Source organism: Stegostoma tigrinum, unplaced genomic scaffold (genome assembly GCF_030684315.1).
Source record: "Stegostoma tigrinum isolate sSteTig4 unplaced genomic scaffold, sSteTig4.hap1 scaffold_54, whole genome shotgun sequence".
Classification (NCBI taxonomy): domain Eukaryota; kingdom Metazoa; phylum Chordata; class Chondrichthyes; order Orectolobiformes; family Stegostomatidae; genus Stegostoma; species Stegostoma tigrinum.
In genome coordinates this window covers 1,410,611-1,427,643 of record NW_026728472.1, presented here as the reverse complement: position 1 = coordinate 1,427,643, position 17,033 = coordinate 1,410,611, and the positions used below count along the sequence as shown (strand labels likewise).

Below are 17,033 nucleotides of genomic sequence, written 5' to 3'. Positions count from 1 at the left end.
TCGAGTCACCCTTCCTCAGGACTGATGGTAGGTAGGTAAATGTCAGTTTATTAGCAGAATATAGGGCGATGGAGGTGCTAAAGGATAGATGAAAGTTGAGATTAGAGACCAAGAGGGAATAGAGCAGCTGGACAGACAAAGGAGGGGAAGATGATCTGGATAGGTGGGTAAATGTCTATTCATGTGGATTGTTAGTGGCTAATATTCGATAAAATCCCTACAATGTGGAAACAGGCCAAATAGTCCATTAACTATTGATGCTCCAAAGACCATCCTACCGGGATCCAATACCCTACCCTATCTCTGTAACCCTGCATTTTCCATGGCTAACCCACCAGCCTACACATCACTAGAGACTGTGGGCATTTCCCCATTATCCACCTAACCAGCATGTCTTTGGACTGTTTGGGGAAACTGGAACACCTGGAGTAAACACACACAGACATGGGGAGAATGCACAGACTCCACACAGACAGTGGAATGGAACCCAGGTCCCTTGCACTGTGATGCAGCAGTGATAACCTCTGTGCCACTCTGCTGCCATATGGGTCGTATGTAATAGCAGAATGTTGGATAACAAAACTTGGAAAGGGCGATCACGGTAAAGACTTGGAAGAGCTCAAGTCTTAGAGTTTTTGATCTTGTTATTGAGTCTAGAAGGCTGCAAGGACACCAAGCAGAAAAAGTGGTGCTGTTCTTCGCACTTGTGCCGAGCTTCAGTGGAGCGCTGCAGCAAGTTTGAGACAGAGACGTTGACCAGGAATCTTGGTGGTGTGTTGAACTGGCAGGCAACTGTAAGCTCAGTGTCTTATGTGTGGACAGAACGTAAATGTTTTGTGAAACAGATACCTAGTCTAGGCTTTGTTTCACCAGTGTAGCGAACCCACATTGTGAGCAGCGAGTGCAGCAGACTAGGTTGTGGGAAATGCAGGCAAATTGTTGCTTCACCTGGAAGCTATGATTGAGCCCTTGAGTGATGGGGAGAGAGGAGTTAATTGGGCAGATTTTACACCTTCAACGGTTGTAGCGGAATGTACCATGAGGCTGTAGAAGGATGTTGAGACGGAAGGAAGTGTGGACCAGAGGGAAATGATCCAGCAGAGGAAGGAGGGGAACAAGGGAGGGGAGGGGAATATGTGTCTCATTCCCTCGGTGCCAGGTTTGTCCTTTGTTAATGGGGTGCAGTGGAGGATGGCCAGACTGATCTTTGGGTTGATAGGCTTGTTGTCTGAGCAGAGTTTGGGTTGACTGGACCTTCAATTCCATCAAGTTAAGGAAAAAATTAATGGAGATCTCTGAGAAGCATATAAAACTCGGACACGGCGAGCAGATTGCAAACAGGGATAGCAGGATATCAAAAATAACGGATCACAGTTGTAGATACAAGCAGGCTACTCTGAATTAATGAGAATGAACATCATTGCTCAGAGACTGGTGAACCTTTGGAATTCTCTCCTTCATAAGGCAGTGGATGCAAAGGCACAGTGCAGAAAAGGTGAGCAAACTCGAAAGAGCGAAGACACTACTGCAGCTCCTACATTACATTTTTTCGAATTTCTCTTCATTTAGAGGGATATGTAAAGAAAGAGGTAAACGTGAATCCAGGAGATAACTAGCCTTGTACAAGAATGGGAAGCATCGCTGGCTTACTCTTTTTCCCAATGCAGGTTGTGGGAAAGCTCTAAGTGTTGTCACTATCTCTCAGGAATTGGAAAAGGGTCCTCTGGCAGGTCAACATGTCTGCATGTTTCTTTCCCTCTGCTGTTACCTCAGCCGATGCTAGGCATTCTGCCTGGTGTTATCCTTTATGATCTCAGAACAGTTTGATCATAATTGAATGTCTTGCTTGAACGTTTCAGATAAGAGTTAATCACTTTCTCTGTGTACCTGGAGTCACTTGTAAGTGAGACCAAGAAAGTACGATAGATTTGCTTTCTGAAAGAGCTTTGGTGAACCAAATGGTGTTCATAGTCGACATTGGCTTCGAAATCACCAATACTGACATCAGCTTTTAGATTTTGATATTTTGTTAACTGTTTTCAACTTCCTCCGGCTGCCAAAACAATGGCTTGGTCTGATTAGTAATCCAGTGATATTTCGACAACAACACCATCTCTACATGGAGACATAATAGAAAACACACTGAGAAGGTCCTTTCTGTGCTGCTTGATTGCTTTGTCAAAAAGAACTTCAACCAATATCATGATGTGAGTATTGTGATGAGAGTAAAGGGGGTGGTAATTGGTCAGATTGTTATTATTCTCCTCTTAGGGGACTGGACGTAGTTGAGTAATTTTCCACATTGCCAGGTTGATGTCAGAGTTGGAACTGGGATGATACAGACTCCCCAGGAGCACGGCTTGTTGTGCAGCACAAGTTTTCAGTCCTATTGCAGGAATAGAGATGGGGCCCATCGCTTTGGTTGCGTATATTGTGTTCAGTTGTTTCTTGATGTCCCGCGCAGTTAATCAAATTGCTTGAAGTTAGCATCTGTGATTCTTTGAACAGCATGGTGAGAGTGAGATGGATCATACTCTCGTCATTTCTGGCTGAGGATTGTCCAGATTCTTCATAGATGTTATTCGTAATGATGTGCTGGGCTTGTCCGTCACTAGGATGGACATATTTGTGTAGCCTCCTCCGCCAGTGAGTTGTTTCAGATTACATCAACATTTATGACAGGAATGTATTGCATCTGGACTCTTGTAATCTCATTTTGAAGGCAACCCACTCTCCAGCTATCCCTCTTAACTGCGAGTCACTTCTCTCAATTAGTTTTTCAAAGTGCTGGCCTAATACATTCAAAATTGGCCTTACTCCAATTTAGGGCATTAATGTTAACATCAGGACTATCCTTTCCCATAACAATTTCAAAATGAATAATTAATATGTAATGTGCCTAGAAGCAGAAAGACTTCCTCCTGTTCCCTGTAACAGCTTTGAGGGGGTAAATGGTCTCTTCCTGCTCCTGTGTAACAGACTCGAGTGGCTGAATGGCCATCTTCTGTCCCACTGTAACAGGCTTGAGACAGTAAATAAGGCAACAACCCATGTATGAAGAACTGATGTTAAACTGTATGTGATGGAGACCTCTCCCTTCTCAGTTACAGAAACACAAACAATACAATGTGCTACACGTGTCCTCTCAGGAAAGCTTTATACTGCAGCAGAAACACTTCGCTCTGTTTTGAATGAGTGTTTTTGCAAAATGTGCAAACGTTCCCACATTGCACATTTTCAAGTGGTAATAGGTCAGGGTGGGCTGAATGGCCTCCTCCCAACGCTCTGTCACAGGCACATGGGGACAGAATTGATTTCCCTGTTCCTGAGAAGCAGTGTCAATGCTCTGATTGACATCTCAAGTTAATGAAAGTATTTGATAAGAAGGCACTTAAAACGAGGCAAAATTACACAAAATCAATGGGTAATAGTTATTGTCACCCTGGGCTATGGTCTATAAAAATTTTCCTGCCAGTCGTTTTATGCAGCTGGTCTGTTATTTTATCCCTGTATCCTTTTATAAACGGGGTGGGACATATACACTCCTGCAGTGTTCCAGCATTACTCCCATATGCAATGAAGGAAGATTAAAAAGATTGAAAATTTTATGGACCAACTCAGCAACCCTCATACATTCCATCCAGACCTAGAAAATGTTCCCTTTTATTGTGATATGAATGAATGACGTAAGGAAGGCGCTAACGGAACCTGTTTGTTCAGTGACTGTAATTAATGTCAATCTCCACGGATTCTAAAATCCCTATGGAAGGTTTCGATTTTTTTGATGATAAATGGGCTGCTTTCAATGGATTATCCCACAGTATGAGTAGGAGCATTACCGACATCACGAACAGGGATCAGCAGCTCCAGAAAGAGGAGGAAGAGAGATCAGAATCTGAAAACATTACACTGGATTGTGACAACAATGGACAAGAGTTTATCCAATTATGTTTGGTATATTTCTGTGTATTACAATCGATGGTCACTATCACGGAAGATCTTTTATGTACTTTTTATTATCCAGTATTTTTATTATCCTATCCTGGCTATTGTTGGTGTCCCTGGTAAGTCTTACAGACCAGTTATTATTACTGTAAGGCATGTTTAACGGTATTGTTGTTCTTTCCATTTATTCTACAATCCTTGCTACTGAGACTCTGAATCAAGGTATTCACTCTACCAAGTATTAAGGACAGCATCAGTGAATTTGTTCATTCAGTCTCTCCATCTTTGCCTCTGACAGTGTCCCAAAGTCTCTTTGTTGACCTACTCAGTTCCAGTTGTGAACCAGATTCGTTGTAGACCTGTCCCTAATACTTAAATATTGGAAACATGAAGATCACGGTCTTCTCCTCCAGTTGCTAACTCCATTTCATTCCTCTGACTTCATCCCATCTCTAGCCAATATCTGGGGTTGAACCGGACATTTCACAACTGCAGTGATCCCTTTGGCTATGAGCTGATTCCTGACACCATGCCATGCCAATTCCTAATTTTAACTACCGATACCTCCAGAATGTTCTTCATTGACTCATGCCATCTGCTGTTTGAAGCTTCAGCTATGAAAATACAGGCTTAATGATGCCAATAGTCTGCTGCTAACACTCCCAGCTTCAAACCTGCAGAAGCAAATCTGATTCGATGCTCCACGGCTTGTATCCAAACTCACACAAAAACCTCATCCACCCATTATTCCTTCACTCACTGATCTATACTGTTATCGGGTCTGGCAATGCCTTTATTCTAATATTCTCAAGCGCATCATCACATCTGTCCAAGAAACGTCCCTCAGTCTCTCTCTCTGTTGATTACCCAGACTCCGGCTAGTTGTTCACATTTAAACAAATTTCCTCCATGTGTGTTCTCTCTCAATAATGGTTTTCACATGCACCACTGCCGCACCCCCACCACCCTCAACAAAAGTCCTCACCATGTATTAGTGCAATGGAGATTTAGAGACTTATATTTGTGGGATCTCCGTTTACTCTCACTCACAGTAGGGGCTGCAAATTCCCTCACTAGGCAGTTAGCTAGTGCAAATATTTTATGAATATTTGATTTGATTTACTATTATTCCATTTACCTAGGTATAGTGAAAATTTTATTTTGTTTTGTGTGCCATAAAGGCAGCATAGACCATACAAAGTTTATAAAGTGATAAACCAGGGCAAGGAATTAATTGTACCAGCTGCAGAGAAGGTGTACAAAAAACAAAATCAGCATTAGATTCAAAATTTGAGATGTCCATTCAGAAGTCTAATAACAGTGAGGATAAAGCTGTTCTTGAAACTGTTGGCACTTGAGTTTAAGCTTTTGTCTTCTGTCTGATGGAAGAAGTTGAAAGAGATTGCAAAAGGGGTAGGATGGGCCTTTGGTGATATTGGATGCCTTTCTGAGGCAGTGGAAAGTGTTGATGGAGCCAATGGATAGAAGGTTGGCTTGTGGGATGGACTGGGCTGTGTTTACAACATTCTGCAGTTTCTTTCAGGCCTGGGAGATTCGTTTACCTACCAAGCCATAATGCATCCAAATAGAATACTTTCGTGGTGCTTCTCAAAGTTGGTTAGAGTCATTAAGAACATGCTGAATTTCCTTAGCCTTCTGAGAATTGTTTTATGCTTTCTTCACCATTGCATCAACGTGGGTTGCCAATGACAGAATTTTGCTGATCGCCACTCCTAAGAAATTGAGACTCTCGACCATCTCCATCTCAGCTCCTTCGATGTCTACAGGAGTGTGTCCTCCACATTACTTCCTGACGTCAATGATCAGATCTTTCACTTTGCTCTCGTTGAAGGAGTGGTAGTTTATTTTACACCACACCACCACACACTCAATCTCTTTCCTGTATTCTACCTTGTCATTGTTTGATATCTGGCCAACAGCGGTGGTGTTGTCACAGAACTTGTAGATGGAGTCAGGACGAAATTTGACCACACAATCATGAACTTACAGGGAGTACAGTAAAGGGCTTGGTACATTGTGCTGTGGGGTGCTGGAGTAAACATTGTTGTGGTGAGGTGCTGTTGCCTATCCTCACTTATTGCAGTCTGTGTGTCAGAAAATTGAGGAGCTAGTTGCAGAGAATGGAACAAGGACCTACATCTTGGAATTTGGAGCTTAATATAATGGGGGTTATAGTGTTGGATGCAGAGCTGTAGTCAATATGTAGAAGTCAGACGGAGGTTTTCTTTTTATCCAAATGTTCCGGGGATGAGTGTAGAGCAAGGATGGTGATGTGTGCTGTAGACCTATTGCGATGGTAGGCGAATTGCAAGGAATCAAGGGAGGCTGGGAGGGTAGAGTTGATAGAAGCCATAATTAACTTCTCGAAGTGCTGCATAATAATGAAGATCAGAAAACACTGGGCAGTAGTCATTGAGGCATGTTGCATGAGTTTTCTTTGGTTCCAGGATGATGGTGATCTTCTTGAAGCAGGTGGGGACTTCAGATTGTAGTAAGGATAAGTTAAAGGTGTCAGTGACTACTCCCACCAGCTGGTCTGCATAGGATCTCATTGCACAGTCGGGGACTCCATCTGGGCCAATTCGTTTCCTTGGGTTCACTTTGAAAAAGGCCACTGTGATGTCTGCAAAGTCAGTGCGGGGTCAGGTGGATCTGAGGCTATTGCGGCAGATGACACAGAGTTCGTATCTGGATTTCCTGGAAAGTTCAGTGTCATCTTACTTCAACAACACAACACTTGGTCTTCAGTTGGCAATGGATTTCCCAGTTCTTCCATGGTTTCTAGTTGGGAAACATACGGATTGACTTCTTTGGAATGCAGTCCTCTGCACACTTGCTAATGAAGCCCATGATGGTGGTGGCATACTCAGCTAGGATGGCCGCTGAGTACTAGAACACAGACCATTACTGTGACTATTACTCATTCCAAGCAGTGCCATAGAAGCTGTCCGCTACCTCAAACCAGCACTGTACTATTGTCTATGCTGTGTCCTCAAGTTTTAATTTTTGCTTTAAGCTGGGGGGTGGAACATAGTTCTGTGATCTGATTTTCCATATAGCAGACAGAGTAGGGAGCAGTACCGGCTACAAAGCATAAGGCCTCGCAATATTCTGTCTCAAGTCCATTTGTACTGGTATATACTTAATGAAGAGGACCCTTCACTTCCACATGGAGCAGTATGGAAACTGCAGTCAGGATGGTGGATATAAATTCATGCGGCAAGTAGGGCAAGCACTTCACAATAAACTGGCAAATGTTTGCAATGTTCCCCATGCTGAGCAGAAAGTCCAGTAAACAGAGCAGTTCGCTCATGCCGTCTGCATGCCTCTCCATGCTGAGCCATCATCTGTCCCAATTTACTGTTTCCACTCAGATTCTGTGAGGCAGATTCAAAATTTGGTGAAATGCATAGAGCTAGGGTTCCAGCATCAATTCCAGCTCGGTCGACTGTCTGTGTGGAGTTTGCACATTCTTCCTGTGTCTGCGTGGGGTTCCTCCCATAATCAAAAGATGTAAAAGGTAAGTCGATTGGACAAGCTAAATTGCTCATCGCGTGAGGAATGTGCAGGCTAGGTGGATTAGCGATGGGAAATGCAGGGTCACAGGGATATAGTTGTAGTTTGCGTCTGTGTGGCATGCACTTCAGAGGGTCCATTTGGAGCTGATGGGCCAAATGCCCTGCTTCCAGACTGAGGGTTTCTATGATTTCAACTAATCCTATAATGCTCAATTCTAGTATCACATTCTGATGATTGAAACTTCCAAGGTCCGACTCCCCTGTCTCTTACCCCATATTTCCACAACGTGTTCTCACTTAATTATTTGTCCATTTGTATCTTTAGTGTGAATATTTCTGTCCAACTGTACATTTTCCCTGGCCTTTCCCTTTGCCTCCTTCATGTATCGAGTGCTGGCGTTGTGAAACACAGAAACAATGAAAAGGTGTGTGTCAGGTTATTGTTGGACAGGGGCTTTCACCAGCTTTGAGACATGTCTTTGAAACTTGGTCTGTGTCTTTTCACAAAACACCTGTGCTTGTCAGTGCAGTCAGTAACATGGGGAAGCTCTTTGAGTATGATTGCAAATGGCCAAGTATCTAACTTGTAGCTGAGGGGCTTCTGACTGACTCCTGTTATTGCAAGTCGGTGGGTGGTTTGCTGGACGATGTGCTTTGAGCTGCTCCTGATATTTAGGGAGATGTGGGGATTTAGTGATCCCACACTGGGTGGGCGGGGATGTAGTTACAACATCTGGGTCTGCAACATGAACAATAAATGGAGCAAAGGGCTGAAGGGAGGCGAAGCCCTGAAACCACAAAGCGAGTGCATGTGGGAAAAGGGATCGGCTGTATCCACCCCGAGTTTTCAAAGAACAGCTTCTCAAGCTATACCAATCCAGGCCCATTTGCCCAGTAGGCCAAGACCTCGTTGAACTCTTAAATCACATTTTTCGCTGTCAGCAGTTCGATCATTTCTGGTGTTACCTGACTATCCACACTTCCTGTAAATTCATCCAAGTCATTTTTATAAATAACAACAGTGGACCCAGCACAGATCTATGTGGCACACCGCTGGTCGTAGATTTCCAGCTGGATCAACAACTCTCTGCCACCGCGCTCTTTCTCCTCCCATCAAGAAAATTCTGCATTCAGTTGATTAGTTCTTCCTGATCCCATATGATCTACCCTTACTAACCAGTCAATGATGCGGGACTTGGTCGAAGGCCTTGTTAAAGTTCAAGTAGACAATGTCTCCCACATTGCTTTCATTTGTCTCTTGGTCAACTCAAAGACTGAATCAGGTTTGTGAGAAATGATTTCCCACACACAAAGTCATACTGGCTGTCCAAAATCAGTCCTTGCCTTTTGATATTCATCTAAATCCTATCTCTTAGAATTTCCTCCAACAACTTACCCACCACAGATGTCAGACTCGTCGTTCTGTAGTTTTATCGCCCTCCCTTGCAGCCTTTCTTAAATAAAGGCACAACATTAACCAGCACAAACCTCCCTCTCTGCCAGTCTTCTAGCACCTCACCTGCGACCATCAATGATGCAAATTTCTCTGGTAAGGACTCTTTTCAAGACAACGCTGCTTATTTCACAAAGTTCCTGAGACTCTGTTTCTTTCTCCACAGTAAATACTGGCTCAAAATATTTGTTGATTACCTCATCATCACCTCACACATAGATGAAATAGAAGCCCCATTCTCTCCCGAGTTATTCTTTTGCCTTTAATATGTGAGTAGAATCTCTTTAGATTCTCATTTATCTGTGAAAGCTATTTCATGTCCCTTTTTTTCCCTCCTGGTTTCCCTCTTAAGTGTATTGCCACATCCCCTGTACTCCTCAAATTATTCACTGATACTACTGCCGATATGTGATACGTGCCTCATTTTTTTTTTCTTTTCTACGTGTGAAGAGCTCCTTTATCTTCCATCATCCAGTGTTCCTTCCTCATGCCAGCCTTTACTTTCACATTAACAGATAAGCTCCTGAAACGCTCTCCTCAAGATCTTATGTGGATCAATAGGAGCATCTTTAACTTTCAGGTCAAAACTATTAATCCTTCATAATTTATGGCCTTTATGTTTGGATCAAGTAAAGTGAAACAACTTTGAAAAGCTTCAAAAAAATTGTATTTTTCATTGATCAATTTAGGAGCCAAAACTGAACACAGTTCATTAGGTGAGGTCTCAGTAATACCCTGTATAGATGCATTAAAATGTTTTTTTATTGACATAACTGATAACCACTGTAAATAAATTCCATATATCATCCACATGACCGACTGCAACTGCAGTCTACGTTTATTTTTGTCATGTGCCAGGACACTCAAATTCCTGGGTACTTTCAAATTCTGCAATCTCTCCTATTGTTTGCAGTTATTTTGTTATTCCATCAAAGTACAAACTTCCTACAACTCATATTATACAATTTTGGGTGAACACTAACCTCCCCATTGCAGATTCTCTGCTACTACTTGACAACGTGATGAATGCCTTTCTTGGTGTCAATACAGTAGTCTGGCCTGCTGTGCATGCTGGACTGTTGTCTTGGACCAACTCACAGTGTCCAGGGTGGTTCTGCGGATGGATTCAAAATTTGATGTAACAAACCATTTCAACTGATCTGGCAGTGTCTTTATTCAATGTTCTCATTCTTGTGATTTGGACTCTCCAAGGTCTCACTGGTCCAGTTACTCCAACTCAGCTGTTTTCTCCCTCATATTTCCACAATAATTTCTGAAATAACTGTCTGTTTCCATCTTTAATGTGATTTTTTTCTGTCTGTCTGTAACTTTCCCTGGCCTTGGCTTTTAGCTCCTAAGTGTATCGAATGTTGACATTGTGAAGCTGAGAAATAATAAAATGGTGAGAGTCAGGCTGTGGTTCACTTCCTGATGTGTCCCATGAGGTTTGCCATATTGGACAGGGATTTCAGCCACTTTGAGACTGCTTCAGTGTCTTTGAAACTTGGTCTGTTCCTGTCGACTGAAAGGCTCTGTTTGTCCCCCTCAGCTTATCATGTAGTCAGTAAGATTTTGAGTAATATTGTTAATTACCAGGCATCCAACTTGTAGCTGAGAGGACTCTGGGTGATTCTGTAATTGAAGCGTTAGTGGAGATGGTGTGGATGCTTGGCTGGAAGTTGTGCTTGTGCTGCTTCAAACAATCAGGGAGACGTGAGGATGTGGTGACCCAACACTGGGCGGAACATGGGACTGTAGTTACAGAACCTAGGTTTGCAACATTAACAACAAATGGAGCAAGTGCTGCAGAGAGGGGAAGCTCTGAAACCACAAAGCGAGTGTGTAGAGAAATCGATCTGCTGTATCTAACCCGGGTTTTCCAAGAGCAGCTTCCAAAGCTACACTCAACTCAGGAGCAGAGAATGAGAGGACCCTGACTGAACAAGGAGCTGATCACAGAGCTGCCTCCTCCTTTAACAGGTCCTGCAAGTTCACCCCAGGGGAGGACGGCGCTGTCAGTGGCTGTTAGGAACACAGTTCTGTTCATCTTCTACAAAGTGGAACTTTCTAGGGAGGAGTTTGTCACGTATCGACCATCTCCCAGTATGTCACCCTTTGCAATGGACAATGTGATTAAAATGTTTTCTCCCTCAGAGGAGAGCTGACGGCTGTATCCTTGCTTTCCCAGCAGAATGGGATTCCCAATGGCGTACCTGGTTCTGTGGTGTCAATGCACAGAGATAGAGGAACTGAGGGTACACTTACGCCATTAATGTTGCAGTGTAACCATGTACAGTACGTCATGCTTATGAATACCCACTGCCCTGTCATTCAGAAGCAGTCAGCTATTCTCATCATCTTCAGTTCTCCATGTAGAAAGAAAGGGTGGCGTCTCGGATAAAGGCTGTTCCCTTGATACACAGTTCAAAATATCCCGCCTGTCACCACTCCCCACCGCCAACCAACCACTTCCAATTATCCTGTGTGTACTGAGACAAATGGAGCCACTGGGAACATCAGGGAACAGACCGTCGGGAGATGGGGTAATGCTTCTGATGTCTGAATGGGTCAGAGCGAACCCTCCAGTACACACTGTATCACAATGTCCTGTAATCTCTCTCCATTTCAGTAATATACAGCCTTTAATGTTCCTGAAAGATTCACAGGTTCACAGTTATCCACATTAGATTACGTTTGCCAAATTGTTATCCATTGCTTATCCATTTTCTACCCCCTCTTCATAACTTCATTTCCTGCCTGTCTTGGAATCAATGGCAAATTCAGTTATAATACACTTATTCCATTTGTCCACATCGTTGATATAGGTGGTTAATAGTGTGGACCCAGCACTGGTTACTGTGTCATTGCAGTTGTTTATTCTTTTAAACTGATAAAAACTATTTTATCACAAATTTATCCCTGATTCTGGCTCATTACTTGGTCTTTCCCCTATTCATATGTAGCAGCTTTGTAAAGCATGAGAGATTAAAAAATCTGCTCCAACTGCTGAGGAACAGGTTCGAGTGGGTGAGTGGCCTCCTTACGTTCCTGTTTTAACATTCTCCACGTACTGAACAGACTGCTTCAGTATCGGTGTAGTTGTGGAAGTTACTGAACAGTTTGGAATCATCAGTGACCGGCCAACCTTTTACTTGATGATGGAGGGAAGGCCATTGATGCTGCAGCTGCCGACAGCACACAGTGCCAAATGGATGCCCAGGTTCAATTTGCCTGGTCCTTTAGAAGTGTGCTGTACTTCGCAGGAGGTACTGCTGCATAGCACAGTGGGCGGTACCTTCAGTATGACGCTGAGATTTTACCTTCTACAGGATTGTGTGCTGGTGGTCCGACAGGTACTATTAATGACAAGTACATCGGTAACAAGTCGTTTGTTTCACCTTGTTTGTTCAGCCATCACTTGTCACTGTCTGGCTGCTGTGTATTTACCCCTGCCCTGCTCAGTCAGTGGTGGGCCTGCAGAGACACTTTTGGTGATGGACATTGAAGTATCGTACCCAAGGTACATTCTGTGTCCTTGTCACACTCAGTGCTTTATCCGATTTGTTTCCAATGTTGTGGGGAACTGATTTATCACTGAGGGATGGTGTGAACGGCAGTTGATGACCCTCATCAGGCGATTTTCTCGACCATCTTTGACCTGTTATCATGAGATTTCTCGGGTTCTGGAGTTAATGTTGTGGAAGTCCAGGGAAGCTCCTTTCCTGACTGTGCACCACAATGCCAACACCATTGGTGAGTCTATCCTCCCAGTGCGGACAGGGTATATCCAGGGATGGACATGGTGCTTCATGAAACATTACTTACCTGGTCTGATTCTGTGGGTATGACAATGTCAGTCTGTTTCCTGATCGGTCAAAATGAGGATGAAAGGATATAATGGAAAAGAAATTAATGGCTTAAAAAGCTGAATGAAAAGCATTGTATCTGAATGTGTCTGTACTTTCACGAAAGATTGAGGAATTCACTGCATACATTGAGGTAATTGGATATGTTTTAATGACATGGGAGAGACATGGCTGCAGGGTGCCCGACGTTGCAAACTGAATATCCAGAACAATTACATTTGGGAGTGTTGATGAAAAATGAAAAGAAAGTAGCAGAAATCTATGAATAAGAAATGATATTTGTATGATCATAAAAGAGGATTGTACATCAAATTATAAAGGCATTGCCTTAATCTTATTATTTTCGTATGTAAAGTGCCAGTTGAGTTGAGTTTTGGGGAGAGATTTCCACTGTGAGGCTGAGTGGGTCTCACCAAAACTGATGGACAGAAGGGCCTTTGTGATGTGGATCTTTATGACTCCATCACATTCTGTCACCGACAGTTTAGACAAAAAGACAGCAATTTCCAACCTCCGTTTGTCTTCAAGGAACTGGGAGAGAATATTTTCAGGACGGCAACATCCCGACTCTCCATATTAGGAACTATAACTGTGTCTGCTATCAAGTGATTGATTTGTTGGAATGTTCCAGAAACTATCTGTTCTTATGGAGATAACAAAGTGTGGAGCTGGATGAGCACAGCAGGCCAAGCAGCATCTTAGGAGCTCAAAAGCTGACGTTTCGAGCCTAGACCCTTCATCAGAAATGGGGGAGGGGAACGGGGTTCTGAAATAAATAGGGAGAGAGGGGGAGGCGGACCGAAGATGGATCAGGGGAGAAGACAGGTAGAGAGGAGGTATAGGTGGGGATTTAGGGAGGGGATAGGTCAGTCCAGGAAGGACGGACAGGTCAAGGGGGTGGGGTGAGGTTAGTAGGGAGGAAATGGAGGTGCAGCTTCAGGTGGGAGGAGGGGATAGGTGGGAGGAAAAACAGGTTAGGGAGGCGGGAACGAGCAGGGCTGGTTTTGGGATAGAGTGGGGGAGGGGATATTTTGAAGCTTGTGAAATCCACATTGATACCATTGGGCTTCAGGGCTCCCAAGCGGAATATGAGTTGCTGTTCCTGCAACCTTCGGGTGGCATCATTGTGGCACTGCAGGAGGCCCATGATGGACATGCCATCTAAAGAATGGGAGGGGGAGTGGAAATGGTTTGCGACTGGGAGGTGCAGTTGTTTGTTGCGAACTGAGCGGAGGTGTTCTGCAAAGCGGTCCCCAAGCATCCACTTGGTTTCCCCAATGTAGAGGTAGCCACAACGGGTATGGAGGGAGGGTTTCTTGTGTGCTAAATTACATTTTCATTTTAAAAAAAGAGAAATTGATATTTGTTACTTGTTCTCCATTTTTTCCAATAAATCAATGATACATTTGAAAATATTACTGGGTTCTCAATCAAACTGGTAACTTTGCCTCCAGGTTGATCTATAATTTATTTGTTTTTCTTCCTCACAGTTAACGTAGTGACGGTCTATGTCCTGCTAAATAAAGATTGTGGATTGTCTCCATGTGTCAGACGTTACCTGGGGGCCATGGCAGTGGCGGATCTACTGGTCATTATCCTCGACCTGATATTGAGACACATTCCCATTGTTTATCGGGAAGAGTTTGATTTCCTGCGGTACATCCCCGTGTGTAATATCCACGCCGTCCTGCTTTATGCAGCCACTGACTGTTCTGTCTGGTTCACTGTCTCTTTCACCTTTGATCGATTTGTGGCCATTTGTTGCCAGAAGCTGAAAAGTAAATATTGCAGTGAGAAAACGGCGGCTGTGGTTCTGGGAACAGTGACTGTGCTGAGCTGTATAAAGAACATTTTCTGGTATTTTATGCTCGGAGTTCGCTATTGGATGGGGAACAGCCCCTGGTTTTGTTATGCAACTGTTGGTGTTGAATTCTCTCGTGTCTGGGGCACAGTCGAGTTTCTCCACTACATTTTAACCCCGGCTCTCCCATTTCTCCTGATTCTGCTGCTCAATCTTTTCACCGTCAGATACATTTTAGTGACCAGCAGAGCCCGCAGGAGACTCCGGGCTCACACCAATGGGGACGGTCAGTGTGACACAGAAATGAGAAATCGAAGAAAATCCATCATTTTACTGTTTGTGATCTCGGCCAATTTCATCCTGTTATGGTCAACATTAATGGTGTTTTCTATATGGAACCGGATGTATAATTTAGGGTATGAGTCTGTGCATTTACATACATTTGTGCGGGAATTGGGCTTCATGCTGCAGCTCCTCAGTTGCTGCACAAACACCGCGATTTATGCCGTGACACAGACTAAGTTCAGGCAGCAGCTGAAGAATGTGCTGAAATATCCCTTTACCCAAATTCATCAATCAATCAAATTCACTCATTAATCAATCCATCCAGGATTTTCTCATGTCAGTTCAATGTTTCAGCAATGAAGCAGCCTGTCGCTATGGTAACAGACTGAGGGTAGTGCTGGTTTATCCAACCTTATCCCACAGGGGGTTACAGGGAAACATGTCAATGTTTCTCTCAACTCACAGTCCAAAGAGAAAAGGCACCATTCCACTGACTGCATCCATGACTTCAATATGTAATTAACGTTCATTAAAAAGTGCCAAGCAGCTCAGCAAACTATATTGTTGTTTGTCTCTGTGTTGAAGAAGCTCACCTGGAGAGAGACAGACTCGGCCCCAAGGGAATGGGAGGATTTCGGGACTGAGCTCAGGAGTTGGGTTCAAGTCACTCTGTCCTTTTGTTCACCTCGGGCATATCTCTGTCTGTTTCTCTCCTGTCCCTCCTTGCTCACTCTCTCCCTCTCTGACCCCCAACCCTCTCACCAGCCCTGTCTCCATTCCCTTCATTCTCTCTTTCCACCCACTCTCTCCAAACCACTCCCTTCCTCTCTCCCTGAGTCCTGTCTCTCTCTCTCTCTCCCTCCTCCTCGAATGGCAGCACCCGCTTCTCTCACCCACTGTCTGTGTGAACCCCCTCTCCCACTCTATATTTTTCCCTCTGACCCCACCTCTCCCTCATCCCCTATCACACTCTTTCCTTCTCTCGTCCCCCTCCTCCATTCCATCTCTCTCCCCATCCCCCCTCTACCTTTGTCTATCTTTGTCTCCCCCCGTCGCTCTCACTTCTCACTGTGGTTTTTGTTCCCTTGTCTCTACCGCTCTATCTCTGACCCACTTTCTCTCTGTCTCTGTCTTTCCCTCTCTCTCGCCCTCTCTCTCTCTCGGTCTCTCGCGCTCGCTCTCTCTGTGTCGTGCTCTCTCGTGCTCTTTCTCTTGCTCTCTCTCTCTCTCTCTCTCTCTCTCTCGTCCTCTGCTCTCACTCCAAGTCCCTTAATTAGCTCTGTAACCCGCTGGGTCTCTGACCCCATCCCCCTGGCCCCCAGCCACGTGTCAGGCTCCCTGGCCCCATCCCGCTTTGCCCCAGCCTCTTTTCCTCTCGCTCCCTCACCGTTCAAAGCTCGCTGACATCCTCCCGCCCTACTCCCAGTCCCTCCCTCCTCTGTCCTTCTCAGTCCCTTGCTCCCTCCCTCTCCATCCCTCGTTCCTGTCCATTGCTCCATCGCTACCTGTCCCTCCCACCCCGAAACCCGCACCCTCCCACCTCACTCCCCATCTGTCCCTCTCTCAATCTCTCCCCATCTCTCGTTCCCTCACTCCATCCCAGTTGCTCCCTCCTGCTTTGTCGGTGTGCCTGAGCCCCGTCCCTGTCCCTCGCTCCAACAACGTCCCTCGCTCCCTGTCCCTCCTAGTCAATTTTCCTCACTTCCTCCTCCCTGTCACCATCCCTGCCCCTCGCTCACTCCCCATCCCACCTCGCTCCCTCCCACCCTACTCCCCGTCCCTCCCTCACTCCGTCATTCCCAGTCCCTTGCTCCCTCACTCTCTGTCCCTCCTTCCATGTCCCTTGCTCCATCGCTACCTGTCCCTCCCTCCCCGTCTCTCATTCCCTCTCCTCTCCCACCCGTCCGCCTCTCTCTCAATCTCTCCCCATCCCTCACTCCCTCCCAGTTGCTCCCTCCCAGTCCGTCACTCCCTTCCTGTTCCTCGCTCCGTCCATGTCCCTCACTCGCTCCATCCCTGTGCCTCGCTCCCTCGCTCTCTCCCTTGTTCCCTCCCCATCTCTCGCTGCCTCACCCCCTCCCTGTCCCTCTCTTTCCCTCGCTCCCCCCTGGTCCCTCACTCCCACACCATCCCTTGCCCACTCC

The 17,033-nt window shown here is 45.0% G+C and overlaps 1 protein-coding gene across 1 annotated transcript; it reads left to right on the top strand.

Moving 5' to 3' along the window:
• The first annotated feature begins 3,833 nt into the window (after positions 1-3,833).
• LOC132208829 (probable G-protein coupled receptor 139) lies at positions 3,834-15,323 on the top strand. Its single transcript, XM_059644149.1, has 2 exons — positions 3,834-4,064; positions 14,294-15,323. Exons 1-2 carry the CDS (start codon positions 3,926-3,928, stop codon positions 15,199-15,201), a joined length of 1,047 nt encoding a protein of 348 aa, XP_059500132.1. The 5' UTR covers positions 3,834-3,925; the 3' UTR covers positions 15,202-15,323.
• Positions 15,324-17,033: the final 1,710 nt, after the last annotated feature.

Excerpts from the sequence above, each read along its gene's own strand:
- LOC132208829 (XM_059644149.1), top strand. The coding sequence starts at position 3,926 with ATGGACAAGAGTTTATCCAATTATGTTTGGTATATTTCTGTGTATTAC. Across the intron at positions 4,065-14,293 it reads GGCTATTGTTGGTGTCCCTG|TTAACGTAGTGACGGTCTAT; the intron begins GTAAGTCTTACA and ends TCTTCCTCACAG.